An 18,427-nucleotide genomic window follows, 5' to 3' on the forward strand; every position below is an offset into this window, starting at 1 on the left:
ATGGGCCCCAACAACATTCCGGCTGCCATGCTGAAGACTTGTGCTCCAGAACTAGCCGCACCTCTAGCCAAGCTGTTCCAGTACAGCTACAACACTGGAATCTATCCGACAAAGTGGAAAACTGCCCAGGTTTGTCCTGTCTACAAAAATCAGGACAAATCCAATCCGGCCAATTACCGCCCATCATCAGCAATGTGATGGAAGGTGTCGCGACAGTGCTATCAAGTGGCACTTACTCACCGATGCTCAGTTTGGGTTCTACCAGGACCCCTCTGCTCCAGACCTCATTACAGCCTTGGTCCTAACATGAACAAAAGAGCTGAATTGGTGAGGTGAGGGTGACTGTCCTTGACATCAAGGCAACATTTGACCGAGCGTGGCATCAAGGAGCCCTCGTAAAATTGAAGTCAATGGAATCAGGGGGAAAACCCTCCACTGGCTGGAGTAATACCTAGCACAAAGGAAGATGGTTGTAGTTGTTGGAGGCCAATCATTTCAGCCCCAGGACATCGCTGCAGGAGCTTCTCAGGGCAGTGTCCTAGGCCCAACCATCTTCAGCTGCTTCATCAATAACCTTCCCTCAATCATAAGGTCAGAAGTGGAGATGTTCGCTGATGATTGCACAGTGTTTAGTTTCATTTGCAACTCCTCAGATAATGAAGCAGTCTATGCCTGCATGCAGCAAGGCCTGGATGACATTCAGGCTTGGGCTGATAAGTGGCAAGTAACATTCGCACCACACAAGTGCCAGGCAATGACTATCTCCCAACAAGTGAGAGTCTAACCAACGCCCCTTGACATTCAATGGCATTTCCATCGCCGAATCCCCCAACATCAACATCTTGCAGGTCACCATTGACCAGAAACTTAACTGGACCAGCCACATAAATACTGTGGCAACAAGAACAGCTCAGAGGCTAGGTATTCTGTGGTGAGTGTCTCACCTCCTGACTTCACAAGGCACAAGTCAGAAGTGTGATGGAATACTCGCCACTTGCCTGGATGAGTGCAGCTCCAACAACACTCAAGAAGCTCGACATCATCCAAGACAAAGCAGCCCGCTTGATTGGCATCCCCTCCACCACCAGCACACTGTGGCTGCAGTGTGTACCATCTACAAGATGCACTGCAGCAACTCGCCAAGGCTTCTTCGGCAACACCTCTCAAACCTACGACCTCTACCACCTAGAAGGACAAGGGCAGCAGGCGCATGGGAACACCGTCACCTGTAATTTCCCCTCCAAGTCACACACCATCCTGACTTGGAAATCTAACGCCGTGCCTTCATCGTCGCTGGGTCAAAATCCTGGAACTCCCTCCCAAACAGCACTTTGGGAGTACCTTCACCACACGGACTGCAGCAGTTCAAGAAGACAGCTCACCACCACCTTCTTGAGGGCAATTAGGGATGGGCAATAAATGCTGGCCTTGCCAGCGATGCCCACATTCCAGAACAATAAAAAAATAAAATTCTCATAATCATGTAATAGGTTTTTGGGGACGGAGTAGCGAAGATAAAGTAATAAAACACTTGAAGCTTAAGCATCCATCGGGGAAGTGGAACAAAACAATTAAAGCTGGAAATAAGAGGCTGTGGATAGGGAAGAACAAACTAAATTACTTGCAACTTAAGCAAGTTTTGCAAAGTGGTAGGGAAATAGTGTTGCAACTATTAAACATAAGGCCTGTATCCTTCAGTGTTGGTAAGGTGTCTAATATTTTTACCTAGTGTCACTGGACACGTTACTTGAGTAAATTTGCTAATGAGTGAACTATTCTCACACTTGGGCTGCAGCCTGACCATCAGATAAACATCAGAAACTGCACTGTAAGTGGGCAATGTCACAGGGGGGAGATATATGTAAAAATTATCCCCTTTCATATCAAGAGAAACCAAAGTGTTAAGGGTCTGTACACCCTTCCCAAATAAGCATTGTGATGCACAATTCCTTCCAACTGACCCAGCAGCCACTGCAAGAAGTCTCTGCTTATTTTATTGTGGCCGTACTGCAAAGGAGAAGTACAATGTATGACAGTGAAATTCTCTTAGTCATTTTGTGCTTTCCATCACAACTTGGGTTGATAAGCTGAAAGTGATGGTAATTGGGACTTCTCTCACTCTGGTAACTGGGGAAAGAGTCGGTCTAAGCTTTCATAATGATATACTTTTAAAATCTTTAACTTCATAATATGTAACCAATTACTGAATGTGCTGCTAATGCCATGCCCTTTGCTTCCGTTAACTGCAGAAATACCGCAGCCCTTCGTTAGGGGATGAAGAATTCATCTATGAGCATGCAGGAGGGTAAGGCATTGTAATCTCCAGGAGAAAGAACAATCTATGGTTATAGTAACTCCCCATTATGGGAAGTAGCCAGGTGCCATGGTCAGGCAGAATGTGCCTTAGATCCTATTCATTCATTTCTTGACCCAGTGCTTTATGTGGGTTGAATGGTTTCTGTGGTCAGCCCTGCAAGTGTGAACATCGGATGAGGACTGGTTCGGGCTCCGCTGTGATGCCCCTGCGGTAAAATAGCCCACTGAACTTGTTGTCTAGGTCCTTGTGTGAATTCTGGGCACTTGGGTGAGGTACTGAAGGGTGCCCAACCCAGAGCTGAAAGAACAATATCCCAGCAAGGAGCTAATGGCCTCGAGAGAAGGAAGAGAAAGGAAATTTAAGATGAAATGAATTGAAGGTTGTCATTGTTGAACTATTGTTGTACTCTTTCAAATACTGGTATGTTTCCCTTGCCATTGACCCCTCCCCCCTCCCCTCCTTTCTTTGCATGTTCTCCAGGTGAAGTTGGTGCAAGTGTGGAGGGGAGCCCGAAGATTTGCATCTACCAGCCAAACTGAGAAATGTAATCAGTTTCCAGCAAATGAAGAGCAAAATGCTGTAAAAACAGAAAAGGCTGGGAACACACAGCAGATCAATTAGGGAGAACAGAACATCGACATTTTAGGTCCGTGCTTTTTGTCAGAAGGATTCTGATGAAGGTTGAGCAGCTGAAAGTTCGACTGTCTTGACCTGCTGTGTGTTACCAGCCTTTTCTGTCTTTAACCAGTTTCTCGATTCCTTACCCCAGGAAGGAACACTTGTTCAGGTGCCTCCTCTGGCTGCTCAAAACTCTTCAAAGGCAAACAAGGGCCCTGGGATGCAAATTCCTCACATTACTGGCTGAGGTTCAATTCCTTCACAGCCTCCGCAAGCTTTGCTGCTTAGTATATTTTACCAATTGCAATATTTTAATATATTTTATAAAGCTAACTACAAGCTAGTTTGTTTTAGACTTGCAATCCTAACTTAATGTCCTGCATTTTATGGAAAGTAAAATTTCTCATTCGTCGTTTCGGAGATTCTGAAGTTGTATCTTCGTGAGATCTATATAATAAGGACCTGTACTAATCATACTGATTTAACAGAAATTAAATCCAAGTCCAAAACCAAATTACTAAATAGTCTCTTACTGGATTTTTAGGAATCCTGTATAGATGTTTCCTTGAACTGCGTGTCCGCCCATCATTAATTCTTGCTTTGTTCCAGAGATTCATTCCATTACACGTTGGAAGCCACAAAATCTTTACGTCAGAAGCAGGGGGAAGGGCCGATGACATACCTGAATAAAGGACAGTTTTACGCCATAACACTCAGGGAGACTGGAGCCAACAAATGCCTTCGCCATCCAATCAGCAAAGTTAGGGTAAGCTGCTGTATTTCTCTTCAGCTTGGCTATATTGAATGGAACGATGTTGGCCTTCAGGCGGTTCACATGTAGTCACAGTGACCTTATAACTACAGTGCAATTTATAAAGATGTGTGTGTTTGAAGGAGATTGTCTTAGAGCACTCAGCGTTGCACAGAATGAACTGCGTTCCTGACTTCAGTGCTGTGCGGAAATGCATCCAGGATTTCAGATTTCTGCTGGGCTTCAGTGCAAGTTTCCAATTCCTGAGCTGAGGTGGGGTGGCAGTGGTATAATTGGCCTTTGGGTAAGGGAGGGTTAAGATTGATTAGAATTTGTGATCCCGATTGCTGTCTAGAGATTCCTGCTGGGAAGTGCACATGCATGACTATAGCGTGTGGACAGGGGTTGGGCTCAGCTGTGATGTCCCCACACAGTGGAATAGGATGCCGACACACACTGTCTAGACTCGTGTGTAGAATGGCCACTTGGGCGAGGTACCCCACCGTTAATCAGTACCTTTAGATGAGGGGAGAGAATCGGGAGCGGGGACGACGACATTGATTTTGTGATATTAAACTTGTTAATATGGTAATTACTAATATTGCACAATGTGGTTTCAAACCACAAGTGTCCAATTCAGATGGCTATTTAGTAGTTTACAGCTTTGCATAAGTGCTCCTGTGGTATAAGGTTATGTTTGTGGTTTAGGTAAACTGGCAAGGCAGTGTAGCATAATTCAAATGCCATCTTGCACAGAAGGGGTGTGGCAGGGGGAGATAAGGGAAAATGCTATTTGGAGGAGATTTTCAAGATGGCCGGCAGTCATCCCTGGAGAGGGACTGGAGCCAGGTCGCATGACCAAATGACCAGTTTTAATGCACTCGTGATAATCCCCATAAAAGTTAAAATAAAACACAAAGAACAATAAAGATTATTAAATGCCAACATGAATCCAGTGGCTTCATTGGAACTTAGCAGAAAATGGAAGGCACAGGAGGCATCATGCAAGAGATTTCCATACAGGATTCAAGATCGCCAGAAGGCAAAAACCCAGTGAACAAATCTTCTGTTCACGTGCTCAGGGTGTTTCAACATGTTCTTTTTTTTAGTAAAAAATGGATGCAGGGTGGGAGGAAAGACTAAAAAAAAAACCAGTGCGGTTTGGCCTGCGCATGAGGTACCCTGCAGTGGCGGGGTTTCATTTTATTTTGTGTAAATTTGTTTTGTGTTTTTCCCCCTCGTTTATCTCTCTGAATTGCTTTTGAGTAAATAATTTATGCTGGGATTGTTTAAGTAGTCACTTTGCTGGGAGTGTACTATAGGCCTCCAAACAGTCAGGGGGAGATAGAGGAACAGATATGTAGGCAAATCTCAGAGAAATGTGCAAATAATAGGGTAATAATAATGGGGGATTTCAACTTCCCCAATATTAACTGGGATAGTCAGAGTGTGAAAGGCTCAGAGGGTGTAGAATTCTTAAAGTGCATCCAGGAGAGCTTTTTGAGCCAGCAGTACAAAAAGTGCAGGGGGATACTTAAAAAAGAAATTAGGAGATCAAGGAGGGGCCATGAAATAACACTGGCAAGCAAAATAAAGGAAAATCCGAAGATGTTTTATAAGTATATTAAGGGTAAGAGGATAACTAGGGAAAAAATAGGGCCCATTAGGGACAAAAGTGGCAATCTGTGTGTGGAGCCGGAAGATGTAGGAGGGGTTCTAAATGAATTTTTTGCATCTGTTTTCACTATGGAGAAGGACGATGTAGACATAGAAATAGGGCGGGGGGACTGTGATATGCTCGAACATATTAACATCGAGAGGGAGGAGGTATTGGCGGTTTTAGCTGGCCTAAAAATGGATAAATCCCCAGGCCCGGATGAAATGTATCCCAGGCTGCTGTGTGAGGCAAAGGAGGAGATTGCGGGGGCTCTAACACATATATTCAGGACCTCTCTGGCCACAGGGGATGTGCCAGAGGACTGGAGAACCGCTAATGTAGTACCATTATTCAAGAAGGGTAGTAGGGAAAAACCGGGGAACTACAGGCCAGTGAGCCTAACATCAGTGGTAGGAAAATTATTGGAAAAAATCCTGAGGGACAAAATTTGTCTCCACTTGGAGAGGCAAGGATTAATCAGGGATAGTCAACATGGCTTTGTCAAGGGAAGATCATGTCTGACTAATTTGATTGAACTTTTTGAGGGGGTGACTAGGTGTGTGGATGAGGGTAACGCAGTGGATGTGGTATACATGGATTTCAGTAAGGCCTTCGATAAAGTCCCGCACAGGAGACTGGTCAAGAAGGTAAGAGCCCATGGAATCCAGGGTGCCTTGGCACATTGGATACAAAACTGGCTTAGTGGCAGAAGGCAGAGGGTGATGGTCGAAGGTTGTTTTTGTGACTGGAAGCCTGTGGCCAGTGGGGTACCACAGGGATCGGTGCTGGGTCCCTTGCTGTTTGTGGTCTACATTAATGACTTGGATATGAATGTAAAGGGTATGATCAGTAAGTTCGCGGATGATACAAAAATTGGTAGGGTGGTAAATAGCGAGGAGGGTAGCCTCAGTCTGCAGGACGATATAGATGGGTTGGTCAGATGGGCGGAACAGTGGCAAATGGAATTTAACCCGGAAAAGTGCGAGGTGATGCACTTTGGGGGGACTAACAAGGCAAAGGAATACACAATGAATGGAAAGACCCTAGGCAAGACGGAGGGTCAGAGGGATCTGGGTGTGCAAGTACACAGATCCCTGAAGGCGGCGGAACAGGTGGATAAGGTGGTAAAAAAGGCATATGGGATACTTGCCTTCATTAGCCGAGGCATTGAATATAAGAGCAAGGAGGTTATGATGGAGCTGTATAAAACACTGGTTAGGCCACAGCTGGAATATTGTGTGCAGTTCTGGTCGCCACACTACAGGAAGGATGTGATCGCGTTAGAGAGGGTGCAGAGGAGGTTCACCAGGATGTTACCAGGGCTGGAGTGCTTCAGCTATGAAGAGAGACTGGGCAGGTTGGGTTTGTTTTCCTTGGAGCTGAGGAGGCTGAGGGGGGACATGATTGGGGTGTACAAAATTATGAGGGGCATAGATAGGATGGATGCTGAGGAGCTTTTTCCCTTAGTAGAGGGGTCAATAACTAGGGGGCATAGATTCAAGGTAAAGGGCGGGAGGTTTAGAGGGGATTTGAGAAAGAACTTTTTCACCCAGAGGGTGGTTGGAGTCTGGAACTCACTGCCTGAAAGGGTTGTGGAGGCAGAAACCCTCACAACATTTAAGAAGCATTTGGATGTGCACTTGAAATGCCATAGCATACAAGGCTACGGGCCAAATGCTGGAATATGGGATTAGATTAGACAGGGCTTGATGGCCGGCGCGGACACGATGGGCCGAAGGGCCTCTATCCGTGCTGTATTACTCTATGACTCTATGACTCTAAGAACTTAAAAGGGCGCTGGGGGGCAAGGAAAGAGAGAGGGTGTCTCCTCACAAAATCCAAATGAATTCGATTCGTGCAAAATAAATATTTTCCACAAGTCCGGCACCCAAATAATTCAAGTCACAAAGTTGAAAATAAATTAGTTGGCACTGGAGTGGAAGGATTTATCATGGTCAATGATTAATTATTCAGTTTATGCTGCCTGCTTTAAAATAACATTTTATTGTTCTTTGTGTTTTATTTTAATTTGTATGGGGACTATTGTGAGTGCATTAAAACTGGTCATTTGGTCATGCGACCTGGCTCCAGTCTCTCTCCAGGGATGACTGCCAGCCATCTTGAAAATCTCCTCCAAATAGCATTTTCCCTTATCTTCTCTTTTCCCCCCCTCCACCACAACCCACCCACACATCCCTTCACCTGCCCCCTCCATTGCTGAAAGAGATCTTGTTCTAGGGGTGTCAACAGCCCTCCAGTATCTCACCTTAATTACATTATAGGCATTTATATTCACCACTTTTTGTATGGGTAGGCTTTTTGAACCCGAGCCCATCACAGTCCAACCTAGTGTCTCCCACATGGAGATGTTCCAGCATGAGGTGACTAGGTGGTGTTCAGAAGCCCTTTTTTTCATTTCCCTCCCCCCCCCCCCCCCCACCCCAACCTACTATGGCCAATCATAGCAACTATACTGCTGCCCCCACATAGACCGGCTATCTCAGCGCAGACCACAAATTCAAACAGCAACTTTAAGTCCTGAATGGCTCAGTACCATGTCACCTTCATTCATGGAGACATCTTGGCCCCATATACCCAAGGTGTCAGCCATGGCTCAGTGGTAGCACTCTCGCCACTGAGTCAGATGGTTGTGGATTCAAGTTCCACTCAAACTCTAGGTTGACACTCCCAGTGCAGTGCTGAGGGAGTGCCGCACCGTCGGAGGTGCCGTCGTTCGGCAGAGATATTAAACTGAAGCCCTGTCTGCCTTCTCGGGCAGACGAGAAAGATCCCATGGCACTATTTTGAAGAAAAGCAGGTTCTCCCCAGTGTCCTGGCCAAGGTTTATCCCCCAATCAACATCACTAAAACGGATTATCTGGTCATTATCACATTGCTGTTTGTGGGAGCTTGCTGTGTGCAAATTGGCTGCCGTGTTTCCTACATTACAAAAGTGACTACACTTAAAAGAACAGGACTTAATTGGTTGTAAAAGCACTTTGGGGTATCCTGAGCTCATGAAAGGTGCTATATAATTGCCAGTTTTTTCTTTCTATACCAATTTGATACAAAGTGATTCAGGAACATGTGCAATTTTTTTTCAACTCTGTAGTTGGAAAAAAATTACCAAATTGAAAATGCTATATACAATTGTTCGCACTTAAAGTGGCTGTAATTCGAATGGACATCATTTCTATCTATGGAACAGAACCTAGAAACCAAAACCACCGCCTATGGTGTTAATGCAAAACCAGTTTTAAACAGATACCAAATGGTTTTAACAGACAAAACGTCTCATTTACACCTCATTGTCAGCCTCCAATACAGTCAAAACCACACCTGATGTTTGGAGTTATATGCAGTAGCAAAAAGTAAAGTAATCCGATTGGCAGTTTCAACAGCACTGAGTGAGAGGCCTGCATTCATAATGCAGCTGAGACTTGCTTCTGTGCTGATCAGCAGAGCCCACATAATGTAAGGCCAGCTGGAAGATCAAGGAAAGCCCATTTTTGAAGCTTAGGCATGCGCAGAACTGGTCCAGCTGGCCATTTCCAAAGTTCAGAATATACCTTGCTCTATCCCTTTTACCCCTCAGTCGCTTCTTTTTGCTTAAAAACGATCTAACTTGCTCTTGAATTAGCTGTTACCATCCAGCTCCACTATCTCCCCCTACACTCCATTCCACGCATTCATCACCCGTGTGAAGCAGTTAAATCTAAATTGTTCACCTTTCTCCTCCCCATCCCAGCTTCAGTCACACAATTTATGAGGCAAAGGGTATCTATACCCTTTAATATTGTGAAAACGTCGATTAATTGCCTTTTCTCTAGTGGCAACATTCCCAACTTATAGTCTGTCCTTGTTACATCGGTGTCTGGAATTCCTGAAATCTGTTTAGCTGCCCCACCTGTAACATTCTGCCATCTTGAATGTAAAGTAAAAGTTCACCATTCTTCTCTCCCAAAGCCCCATGTTTCCTGATAGTGCTATTTTGTGGATAATTAGCTTATAATTCTTTAAATTTGGTCAAATGGGGGTCTATCCCTCCGAAATACATAGTTTCATAAAGCAGTTTATCTCTCTTCCTTCCCCACATTTACAATAGCACATTGGGAAGTATTTAAAATTCTGTTCGACAGTCTGAATCTTTTCTGAGGAATGTCAATAAAATGGAATATTTTCTACCTTTTGACACCTAGGGGGGGAATTTTAACCTAAAAAAGGGTGTTAAATAGTTAAAAATCAGATTCCCGACCTGAACCCGCCTCTAATCCACCCATTTCCGGTTTTAACAGGGCGGGCAGCCAAGCCGCTGCCAGGAGGTGGGCCGTCGATTTAAATATTGCAATGAGGCTGGAAGCCTCTTCTTTAACCTCCATTTTGTTTTTAACTGCATCTTGTCGAGTTTTATGCATTTCGTAAAACCCGGCAGTTTCAGCAAGTTTCATCCAGGAGGTAAGTGCCTTTTATACCTATCTCCTGGATCCAGAGTCCCTACCTACCACAGCCCTGTGATTGGAGACTGCCCCCCGCCCCACGAGGCCTCCAATCACCCCCCAGGCCTCCCTTCCCCTGATCTCCACATGCCTCCCACCCCCACCCCGGTCCTTCGACGGCCCCGATCTCCACTTGGCCCCCTCGGTCCTCCCGAGACCCCGATCTCCACTTGCCCCCCCACCACTGATCCTCCGGTCATTTCCTTTCTTTCTTTGCTATATATATTTTTTTCTCTTAAAACTACAGCTTGCTATGTTTCGGTGGAGCTGGCTGTAGGGTCTATGTAAATGGTAAGTCATGGGCAAATGAGACAAACTGCGTACAAAAACATGATTTTGAGGGCAGGGGATGGGTTCTTGTTGAGGGACCAGAATATGAATAATGGGGATTTTAAATATTGAGGACGTGAATGGGAGCAATGCACAGATGAAGTCGTTTAATATGTCTCCATGTCTCCCATTGCACTTTTTATCTTTGGAAAGTTTTATTGTAGAATGAAATCTCTGGCCCACTCCCTGCTAACGGTGAGGAACAGCAGCTAGTTATGGAGTAATTGTCCTGTGGTTGGGAAAATATCAGTAGACTATAGACTATAAATCTGTATGCTTTGTTAGTTATTGGGAGATATGATCCTAAGAATATAACCTGAATAATCCATTTTCCCAGAGCGTAATAATGGTGGTATTCAGTGAAGATAAGAATCGTGATGAGCAACTGAAATATTGGAAATACTGGCATTCTCGACAGCACACTGCCAAACAGAGGGTCCTTGATATCGGTAAGTGACTGTCCAAATGGTGCCTACCTGCAAAGGAGTCATTATGACAATTAAAACAAGCATCTGTAATTGTAATGGTATTGCTATACAAAATTTGATGTATTTTAATTTTTATGAAGTTGTACTAAATGTATGAGCTGGTCCTACTGGGGATTTTTTATTAATTTTGTGTAGAGTTTTTATATTTAATTAGGTCTCTCTTTTTTCTGGCCAGTATTCTCCCCTTCTCTCATTAAGGCACTGAGTCTTGTTTGGGTGTGAACCCCAACAGTCTTCCAGTACCATGCTTCATGAGTAAGCCCAGATGTTACTTGTGCTTAATTGGTGTATAGGAATTGAGTGTTAATTGAGGATGCACAGTATGTAATGAGTGTCTCTGTGAATAAAGGGCGAGTGAGCAACTAAAGACTAGGGGGGGGAATTCGGTTGCTTAGCACCTCCGGGGGTGGGGTGCGCTAATGGGGCGCTAGGAACTTCGTGCCCGAGTGCGGTGATTTTAGCACCGTTCGCAAAATTGACCAGTCATTTTGCGGCATCGCTAAACACTACTGCCACGATCTCTTGTGCCCGCAGGTCGTGACGTCAGTCGAGCATGCAACACCCCGGTAGTGCCCCAGACCGGATATTGAGTCGCGCCCCCTGCCTTAGTGCCTGCCACTGGGAACGACAGGTAGTTGGGAATGTTTTCAAGTCGGGAAGGGGCTGGGGGAGCGCTATTTAAAGGCGGGCGCTTCCTGCCTTTTCTTGTCGGCAAAATCTTTTCCACATGCAGGTTGAGAGGGAGAGAACTGTCTGGAAAGATTTAATGCTGTCCTAAGGAGTTTTGGCCCTCAGCACCACTTTTGAGGTTCCTAAGCGCCGAGCTCTGTCCTTGGCCCTATCCATTAGTGCTTCCAACACAATTGCTTTAGAGGTCTCCCCAGGCCGAGATTGAAGGCTGCAATGAGCCTGGCAACCACTACATTTTTTAATTTGCTCTTGGGATGTGGATGACTCTGACAAAGGCCATGTTTATTGCCCATTACACAGTTACCTTTGAAGTCCCCAATGATTTAGACTTGCTCCCCTGCTCTTCCTCATCACCATGCTGCCTCTTGGTGACATCATCTGCAGCCATGGGGTCAGCTCCCACACGTACAGTGACCGTAATTAGCTCATCCAATATGGAGGAGTACTGATTTGGTGGCGGCGGGTGGAGGACGAGGGAGTGGTATGTGGTGACCATCGGGCTTCATGGGTTCCAAAGCCAATGTTGAGGACTTTCGAGCCCACTCCCACTCACTCCCACTGTGCTTTCATCTCTGTTGGTTTCATCCTGCCAGTGAGACCAGGCATACCCATGAACGGTGATTCAGACTGGAATGTTGACTGTTAGATATGATTCTGTGTCGGGCTGCTGCATGACTAGTCTATGGGACATCTCTCCCTACTTGGATACTGTAAAGTCTGTGAGTTGTTTAGTTAATTAATACACAGACTACCAGAGTAACTTTAAACAGGACTTTACTATTTGAAGGTCAGGGCGAATCTGCCAAATAGATCCTGACACAGCACTTATATACCGGTGTGGTCACCATTGGTATTACAGTATACAGAAGCCAACAAAGTAGTGCCACACCTAAAATAGTTCTCTTAAAGGTGAACGGTTACATACAATGGTTTTCTTAAAGGTAGATGGATACATACACTACAATCCTCCCTTTTTAGCTTACAACATACTTAGTCCCCCATTAAACATAACATATATTCAACTTCATGTAAAACAATTCACAGGTATAATCTATGCGGGAAACAGTTTACAGATTCAGTCTCTGCGGGAACAGTTCACAGATTCAGTCTCTGGCCTTGACTCGGTCCGAACAACATCTCTGTGGCGTAGCCGGTTCACATTGCTAGCGTGACTCATCCAATAGTCTTTCCCTTGACTTAACAGCTTGAACTTCCGTCCTGCTGAACCAGCAGTGCTGACTTTTACAAACAGCTGGACTGCCTTGGTAATTTTTCCTACTTGCCAACTGATTTGGCTCCCTTCGTAGGGCCCACGTACATGATCTGGTAGAAGTGATAATGATTTAGATGGTTATCACCTTCTGCTTCGTCTTTTTCTTTTCTGCTTCTTGGAGACTCTCGGGGCTCCCTTATCAGCTGCCAGCTGTAGTGCCACCATCTCCCTATGTTCCTTAGACTTTAAGTGCTTCATCCTGATTTCTGCACTTTGGGAGTTTTCATCACAAGCTGGGCAGACCAAGTCCTCGTAATATTCCGTGCCACTCAACAGGTCATGGTAATATTCGGTGTCGTCCTGAACTAGTCTAGCGAGAGGGCCTGCTACTTCTTCCTTACCCAACTGGACGTTAGCCGACTGTTGTTCCCTCCCTAGACATCTTTCCTGAAGAGACTTCTTCATGCGTTCATATTCATCCCACTCTTCTTGGGTTTCCTGCAAATCCTTCACTAATGACCTCATTTGTGATTTCAATACTTCCCCTTCTATCAGGGATTGATTGATCGGGCTATTCAATCCTTCTACTGGAGCAGCTGTTTCAACATTCTGTTGTTCACATAGACGTGATTCCGCGTACTTTTGGCATCCCAGTAAAATCTGTGTTGCAACCTCAGCTATTTCCATAACTTTTGAGAGCTCCGAACTCCTTCCCTTTGAAGATTGAAGCTCGTGTTCAGATTGTTCCCATTGCAGAGTCTTGTCCCTCAGCATATGAAGGAGTTGGCTGACCGTTAACTCTTCCACGGGAACACTGTGGATCAGAGTCTTCTCCATTTCATCCACCTTTTCCTCCAATGCTTTCACCTTCTTTTCCTCTTGTACTTTGGCTTTCAGCGCTCGGAGAAGTTGCGCCTTGATGCTCTCTAGCTCATGTTCAGGGGCCATTCTTACAGTCTCTGTGTTTCTTACAGTTTCCTTTTCTTCCACTGAAAGGATTCCCAGTTGAATCTGTTCTTCAAGTTGTTGAACCTCGGTCATTGCCGCCTCATATTTGTCTTGGGTTTCCTTCAATATTTTTATGAGTTCTTGGACATCTTGTCTTTCATGTTCTGCCATGTCTTTCACCTCTAATTTCTCATCTATGGATGGAACTTCTACCGATGAGTCTGTCTTGGCCTTGAGCTCATCAAGAATTTCCTGCAGCCTTTGGACTTCTTGCTCATGTTCAACCTTTAGTTGCTCATATGCTTCTACTGAAACTAGCTTTTCGGAGGTTGCCGAGTTAATCCCCTCCAGGATTGTAGCCTGGGCCTGTTCATACTGTTCCTTCAAGTTCTCAAACTCTGCTTGTAAGGAGTCGTAGAGAAGAACGGGAATAAAATCCTGGCTTCCTGAAGATTCCTCTTCATTTGCTCCTTCCTGCAAATATTCTAACTCCTGAACAGCATAAGGGAGATGTGATCGGTAATTGGTCACAATGGCTCTATGGTCGCTCTCTGCTTGAGCTAGCTGCTTCTGTTGTCTTTCCAGATTCTCCCATTCGGTGTCATAGAACTTTTTCATTGTTTTCATCTCTTGTTCGAGACGGTAACTCACTTGTTCTACTTGCTGTCGTAATTTGAAATAAAGTTGAGTCCGAGCTCGGTGTTCGTCAGTCATGGATATGTCCGTAAACTGAACAGACTCAGAATTCTCTGTCAAACTATGCTGTCGTTGTTCGGTGGAGTTCTGTTCTGAAACTTTGTTCTTCTCTGGAGCATAAGCCTTTATGCATGCCTTCGTTCTTCCAACCTTAGTCGGCAAGTCCATTTTAGCCTTGTCTTTCATATTTGGGTTGGTCTTATCGTCATCCGTTTCAGAATCTGAGCTGATTGTCTGCACCGAGTCCTCACTCGTTATGGCTTTTAGATAGTGCCATTCCATGTCTATTTTCTTGATCCACTCCCGTCCCAGAAGTGGTGGTCCTCCCTCAGGTAGTACGTATAAGTTCATTCTTGGGTGTTCTTTACCCCCATCTCTCACCTTGACTCTTATCTTCCCCATGGGATATACTTTATGCCCCGTGTATGTCTGCAATACGAACTTGGTATCTCTTAAGGGTATATGTGAGAATAGCCGGTGGTAATCCCTTCGATTTATGACTGATAGAGCTGATCCAGTGTCCAACTCCATTTTCACTTGGACTCCAGCTATTTTTAGCATGACCCAGATAGTTTGTAGGTCAGCTTCCTTACTCACATTGTGAATTCTCAGACTGCCCAGCTCCTGGCCGTTTGGGTCTGAGTCCGAATTCTGTTCGTCTGAACTCTTCTCAGCCACCTTGTGTACCTTGTTGTACTTTTCCTGTGATGGCTTCCTTTGGTTGTTGGTCTTCTTCCCTGACCGGCATACCGTAGCTATGTGACCCAGTTTGCCACATTTCCTACATTCCTGGTTCTTAAACCAGCATTGGTTCTGGTCGTGTGTTGTCTTCCCACAACGATAGCATTTTGTTGTACTCGAGGTAATTTGATCCACACTGAGTGCCGCTGCATTTCCGCAGTTCCCTTCGCTGCGGCTTCGTGCGATGCTGCAATAAGGACAGCCCTGTCAAGTGTAAGGTCGTTCTCTTCGAGTAGTCGCTTTTGCGTTCCTTCCTTTGACAACCCGCACACGAACTTGTCTCGCAATGCCTCTGTCAGATTCCCTCCAAACTGGCAGTGTTTCGCTAGTCTACGCAGTTCGACCAAGTATTCTGCGTTGCTTTCGTCTTTCCTTTGCGTTCTCGCATAGAATTTGAATCGTTCCGCCAACATCAACGGTGTGGGGTTCAAGTGACCCTTCAGAACAGTCACAATATCATCGAAAGTCTGATCCGCCGGTTTAGCTGGTGCTAGTAGATGCTTCAAGAGCCCGTATGTCTTCGCGCCCATCGAGTTTAGCAAGGTTATAGCTTTGTCATCTTCTATTTTATTGGCCTCACAACAGATCTCAATACGTTCCACATACGTGGCCCAGTCTTCTACCTCGGAATTAAAATCGTTGATGTTACCACGCTTAGGCATCTTCCTCTCTTCCTGATAACACCACGAATTATTTCTTTAAATTTTCTTTTATTTTTTTTTCCCAAGATGGCGGTTCCCGTGAAAATGGCGGTTTCCCGCGCTTATCTTCTCTCCCCGCCCACTTCAATGGCGGTTTCCCGCTTCTGTCTTCTTCCCCGCCTAATGGCGGCTTCCCGCGTTTCTTCCCTAGCGGGAGGGGTACACTTTCCCCACGGGCGACGGCCGCTGGCTTTCAGGTTCACAGCGTGCGCGTCGGCTTCAGGGCTTTCCCTTTTCTCGGCAGGGCAACCGGCGCTGGGTACACCCCGTTGACGGCGAACAGTTTCAGCCGCTGGGCTGGCTCTCGCTCGGTTCCCCTTGCTCGGGCTCTGTCTCTCTCCCGCTCGCTCGGCTCTACCGGCGCTGGGTACACCCCGTTGTCGGAGAACAGTTTCAGCCGCTGGACTGGCTCTCGCTCAGTTCCCCCTTGGTCGGCTCTGCCTCTCCCGCTCACTCGGCTCCCAATCGCGCCTCCCAGCCCTCTCGCAGTCCGGTGCTTCCCTCCCCGGCTGCGGCTGAGTTTATCTCTTCCCGCGCCTACGCTCCCGGTCGCAGCGCTTCGTGGCTTCGGTCGCTGCCCGGCCTTTTTCGCTGGTCGCGGTCTAGCTGTCTCACGACGCTGTTGCGTCCCCCAGCCTGTCTGTACCGCGGCTTCCTTGCTCCACGCTGCCCCAGTCTCAGCGCCTCTGGACCCGACTTCTGTCCAGCTCCTTGCCCCCTCGACCGAGGTCGAGTGCACCGCCCTTATCCTCCGGTTATTCTTTTTACTTTCCCTTACTCACAGTCACCGTGGCCGCCTTGCTTCTCGTGCTGATCGGCTCACTCCTCACCGTGGCAGAAGGGACAGTCAGTGCCTGTTGCTGATGGAAGTCTTTGTCTCTAACTTCTACTTCCTTTCTAGTTCTGCAGCCTCGAGTTTTCTCCCAGCAGAACGACGAGGGCGGTTGCCTCTTCTCGACGCTCGTTAACTGCTTCGGAAGTATTGTTGCCGCAGGGTATGATCGGACTCGTCGCCACTGTAAAGTCTGTGAGTTGTTTAGTTAATTAATACACAGACTACCAGAGTAACTTTAAACAGGACTTTACTATTCGAAGGTCAGGGCGAATCTGCCAAATAAATCCTGACACAGCACTTATATACCGGTGTGGTCACCGTCGGTATTACAGTATACAGAAGCCAACAAAGTAGTGCCACACCTAAAATAGTTCTCTTAAAGGTGAACGGTTACATACAATGGTTTTCTTAAAGGTAGACGGATACATACACTACAGATACCGGTCTCCAGATGCATGGGGAGGACTTTAACTGGGCTGAGATAGCCTGAGCTTGGTGTGATGCCAGATTCGTTTCTAATTTTTCTCTCTTTTCCTTAATACCAACTGAACATGCTATACCCCATGTGGTTGTACATTTCCATTGGCCTGCTGCCATTGCTGATTGCCCAGATATCACCGGGGATGAAGTAGCATTAATGGGTTTTAGCCTTTGTTGTATCAGTGAAGGCTTTATATGTGAAATTTCAAGAATTTTTGTCAGGTTGGAAATTCCAAAGCAAATAGTTTGAAGTGTAAAATGCCCAAAGGAGACATGTATTTTCAAGTTTCTCTTGCTCAGTCATAACTTTATACTGAAGAACGTTCACCCAGCTGGGGAAAACCTTCAGTCTCTTGAACCTTCCTGAGAAATTGCAGACTGAAACTCTGCAGGCACCTGGAACAAATGTTGCACCACATCCCTACAAGTTTAGGCATTGTAAATATGTACTTGTGTATTAGACTTTCTGCATAGTGGATTTTAACTTCATTTATAATGGCCATTTCTTGCTGGTCATGATCAAGTTTGAGGTGGTTGATTTGTGAGAAGCAACAAATGATTACTGTTGTAATGGAGCCTTGTGAAAAAGAACAACCCATTCTCCTAAGCAGGAGTCTCTGTTGCACAGCTTCTTCTTCTTAGGCAGTCCCTCGGAACCGAGGATGACTTGCTTCCACATTAAAAATGAGTTTGCAGGTGACTGATGAGTCCAATGCGGGACCTACAGTCTCTGTCACAGGTGGGGCAGACGGTGGTTGAAGGGGCGGGTGGGTGGGGTGCTTGGGTTGATGTGCGCTCCTTGGGCTGCCTGCGCTTGGCTTCTGCTTGCTCCCGGCGAAGAGACTCGAGGTGTTCGGCGCCTTCCCGGATGCTTCTCCTCCACTTTGTGCGGTCTTGGGCCAGAGATTCCCAGGTGTCGGTGGGGATGTTACACTTTTTCAAGGAGGCTTTGAGGGTGTCCTTGAAGCATTTCCTCTGCCCACCTGGGGCTCTCTTGCCGTGCCGGAGCTCTGAGTAGAGCGCTTCTTTTGGGAGTCTCGTATCGGGCATGCGGACAATGTGACCCGTCCATTGGAGCTGATTGAGCGTGGTCAAAGCTTCGATGCTGGGGATGTTGGCCTGAGCAAGAACACTGACGTTGGTGTGCCTATCCTGCCAATGGATTTGCAGGATCTTGCAGAGGCAGCATTGGTGGTACCTCTCCAGTGCTTTGAGGTGCCTGCTGTACATGGTCCATGTCTCTGAGGCATACAGCAGGGCGGGTATCACTGCTGCCCTGTAGACCATGAGCTTAGTGCCGGGTTTGAGGTCCTGGTCTTCAAAAACACTCTTCCTCAGGTGACCGAAGGCTGCACTGGCACACTGAAGGCGGTGTTGGACTTCGTCGTCGACGTCTGCCCTTGTTGACTGTAGGCTCCCGAGGTATGGAAAGTGGTCTACGTTGTCCAAGGCCTTGTCGTGGATTT

The 18,427-nt window shown here is 46.3% G+C and overlaps 1 protein-coding gene across 1 annotated transcript in view; it reads left to right on the forward strand.

Annotated features, from left to right (window-relative positions):
• Nucleotides 1-18,427, forward strand: part of LOC147115166 (grainyhead-like protein 2 homolog) — a 155,282-nt gene that overhangs the window by 59,705 nt on the left and 77,150 nt on the right. Inside the window, exons 5-7 of the mRNA XM_085993467.1 lie at nt 2,250-2,305; nt 3,545-3,701; nt 10,507-10,618. Of these exons, the coding sequence (XP_085849593.1) occupies nt 2,250-2,305; nt 3,545-3,701; nt 10,507-10,618 (325 nt within the window). The remainder of the gene's footprint in view (nt 1-2,249; nt 2,306-3,544; nt 3,702-10,506; nt 10,619-18,427) is intronic.

This window comes from Somniosus microcephalus, chromosome 7, assembly GCF_052327205.1.
Source record: "Somniosus microcephalus isolate GS21.2 chromosome 7, FLI_Smic_1.0, whole genome shotgun sequence".
Lineage (NCBI taxonomy): Eukaryota > Metazoa > Chordata > Chondrichthyes > Squaliformes > Somniosidae > Somniosus > Somniosus microcephalus.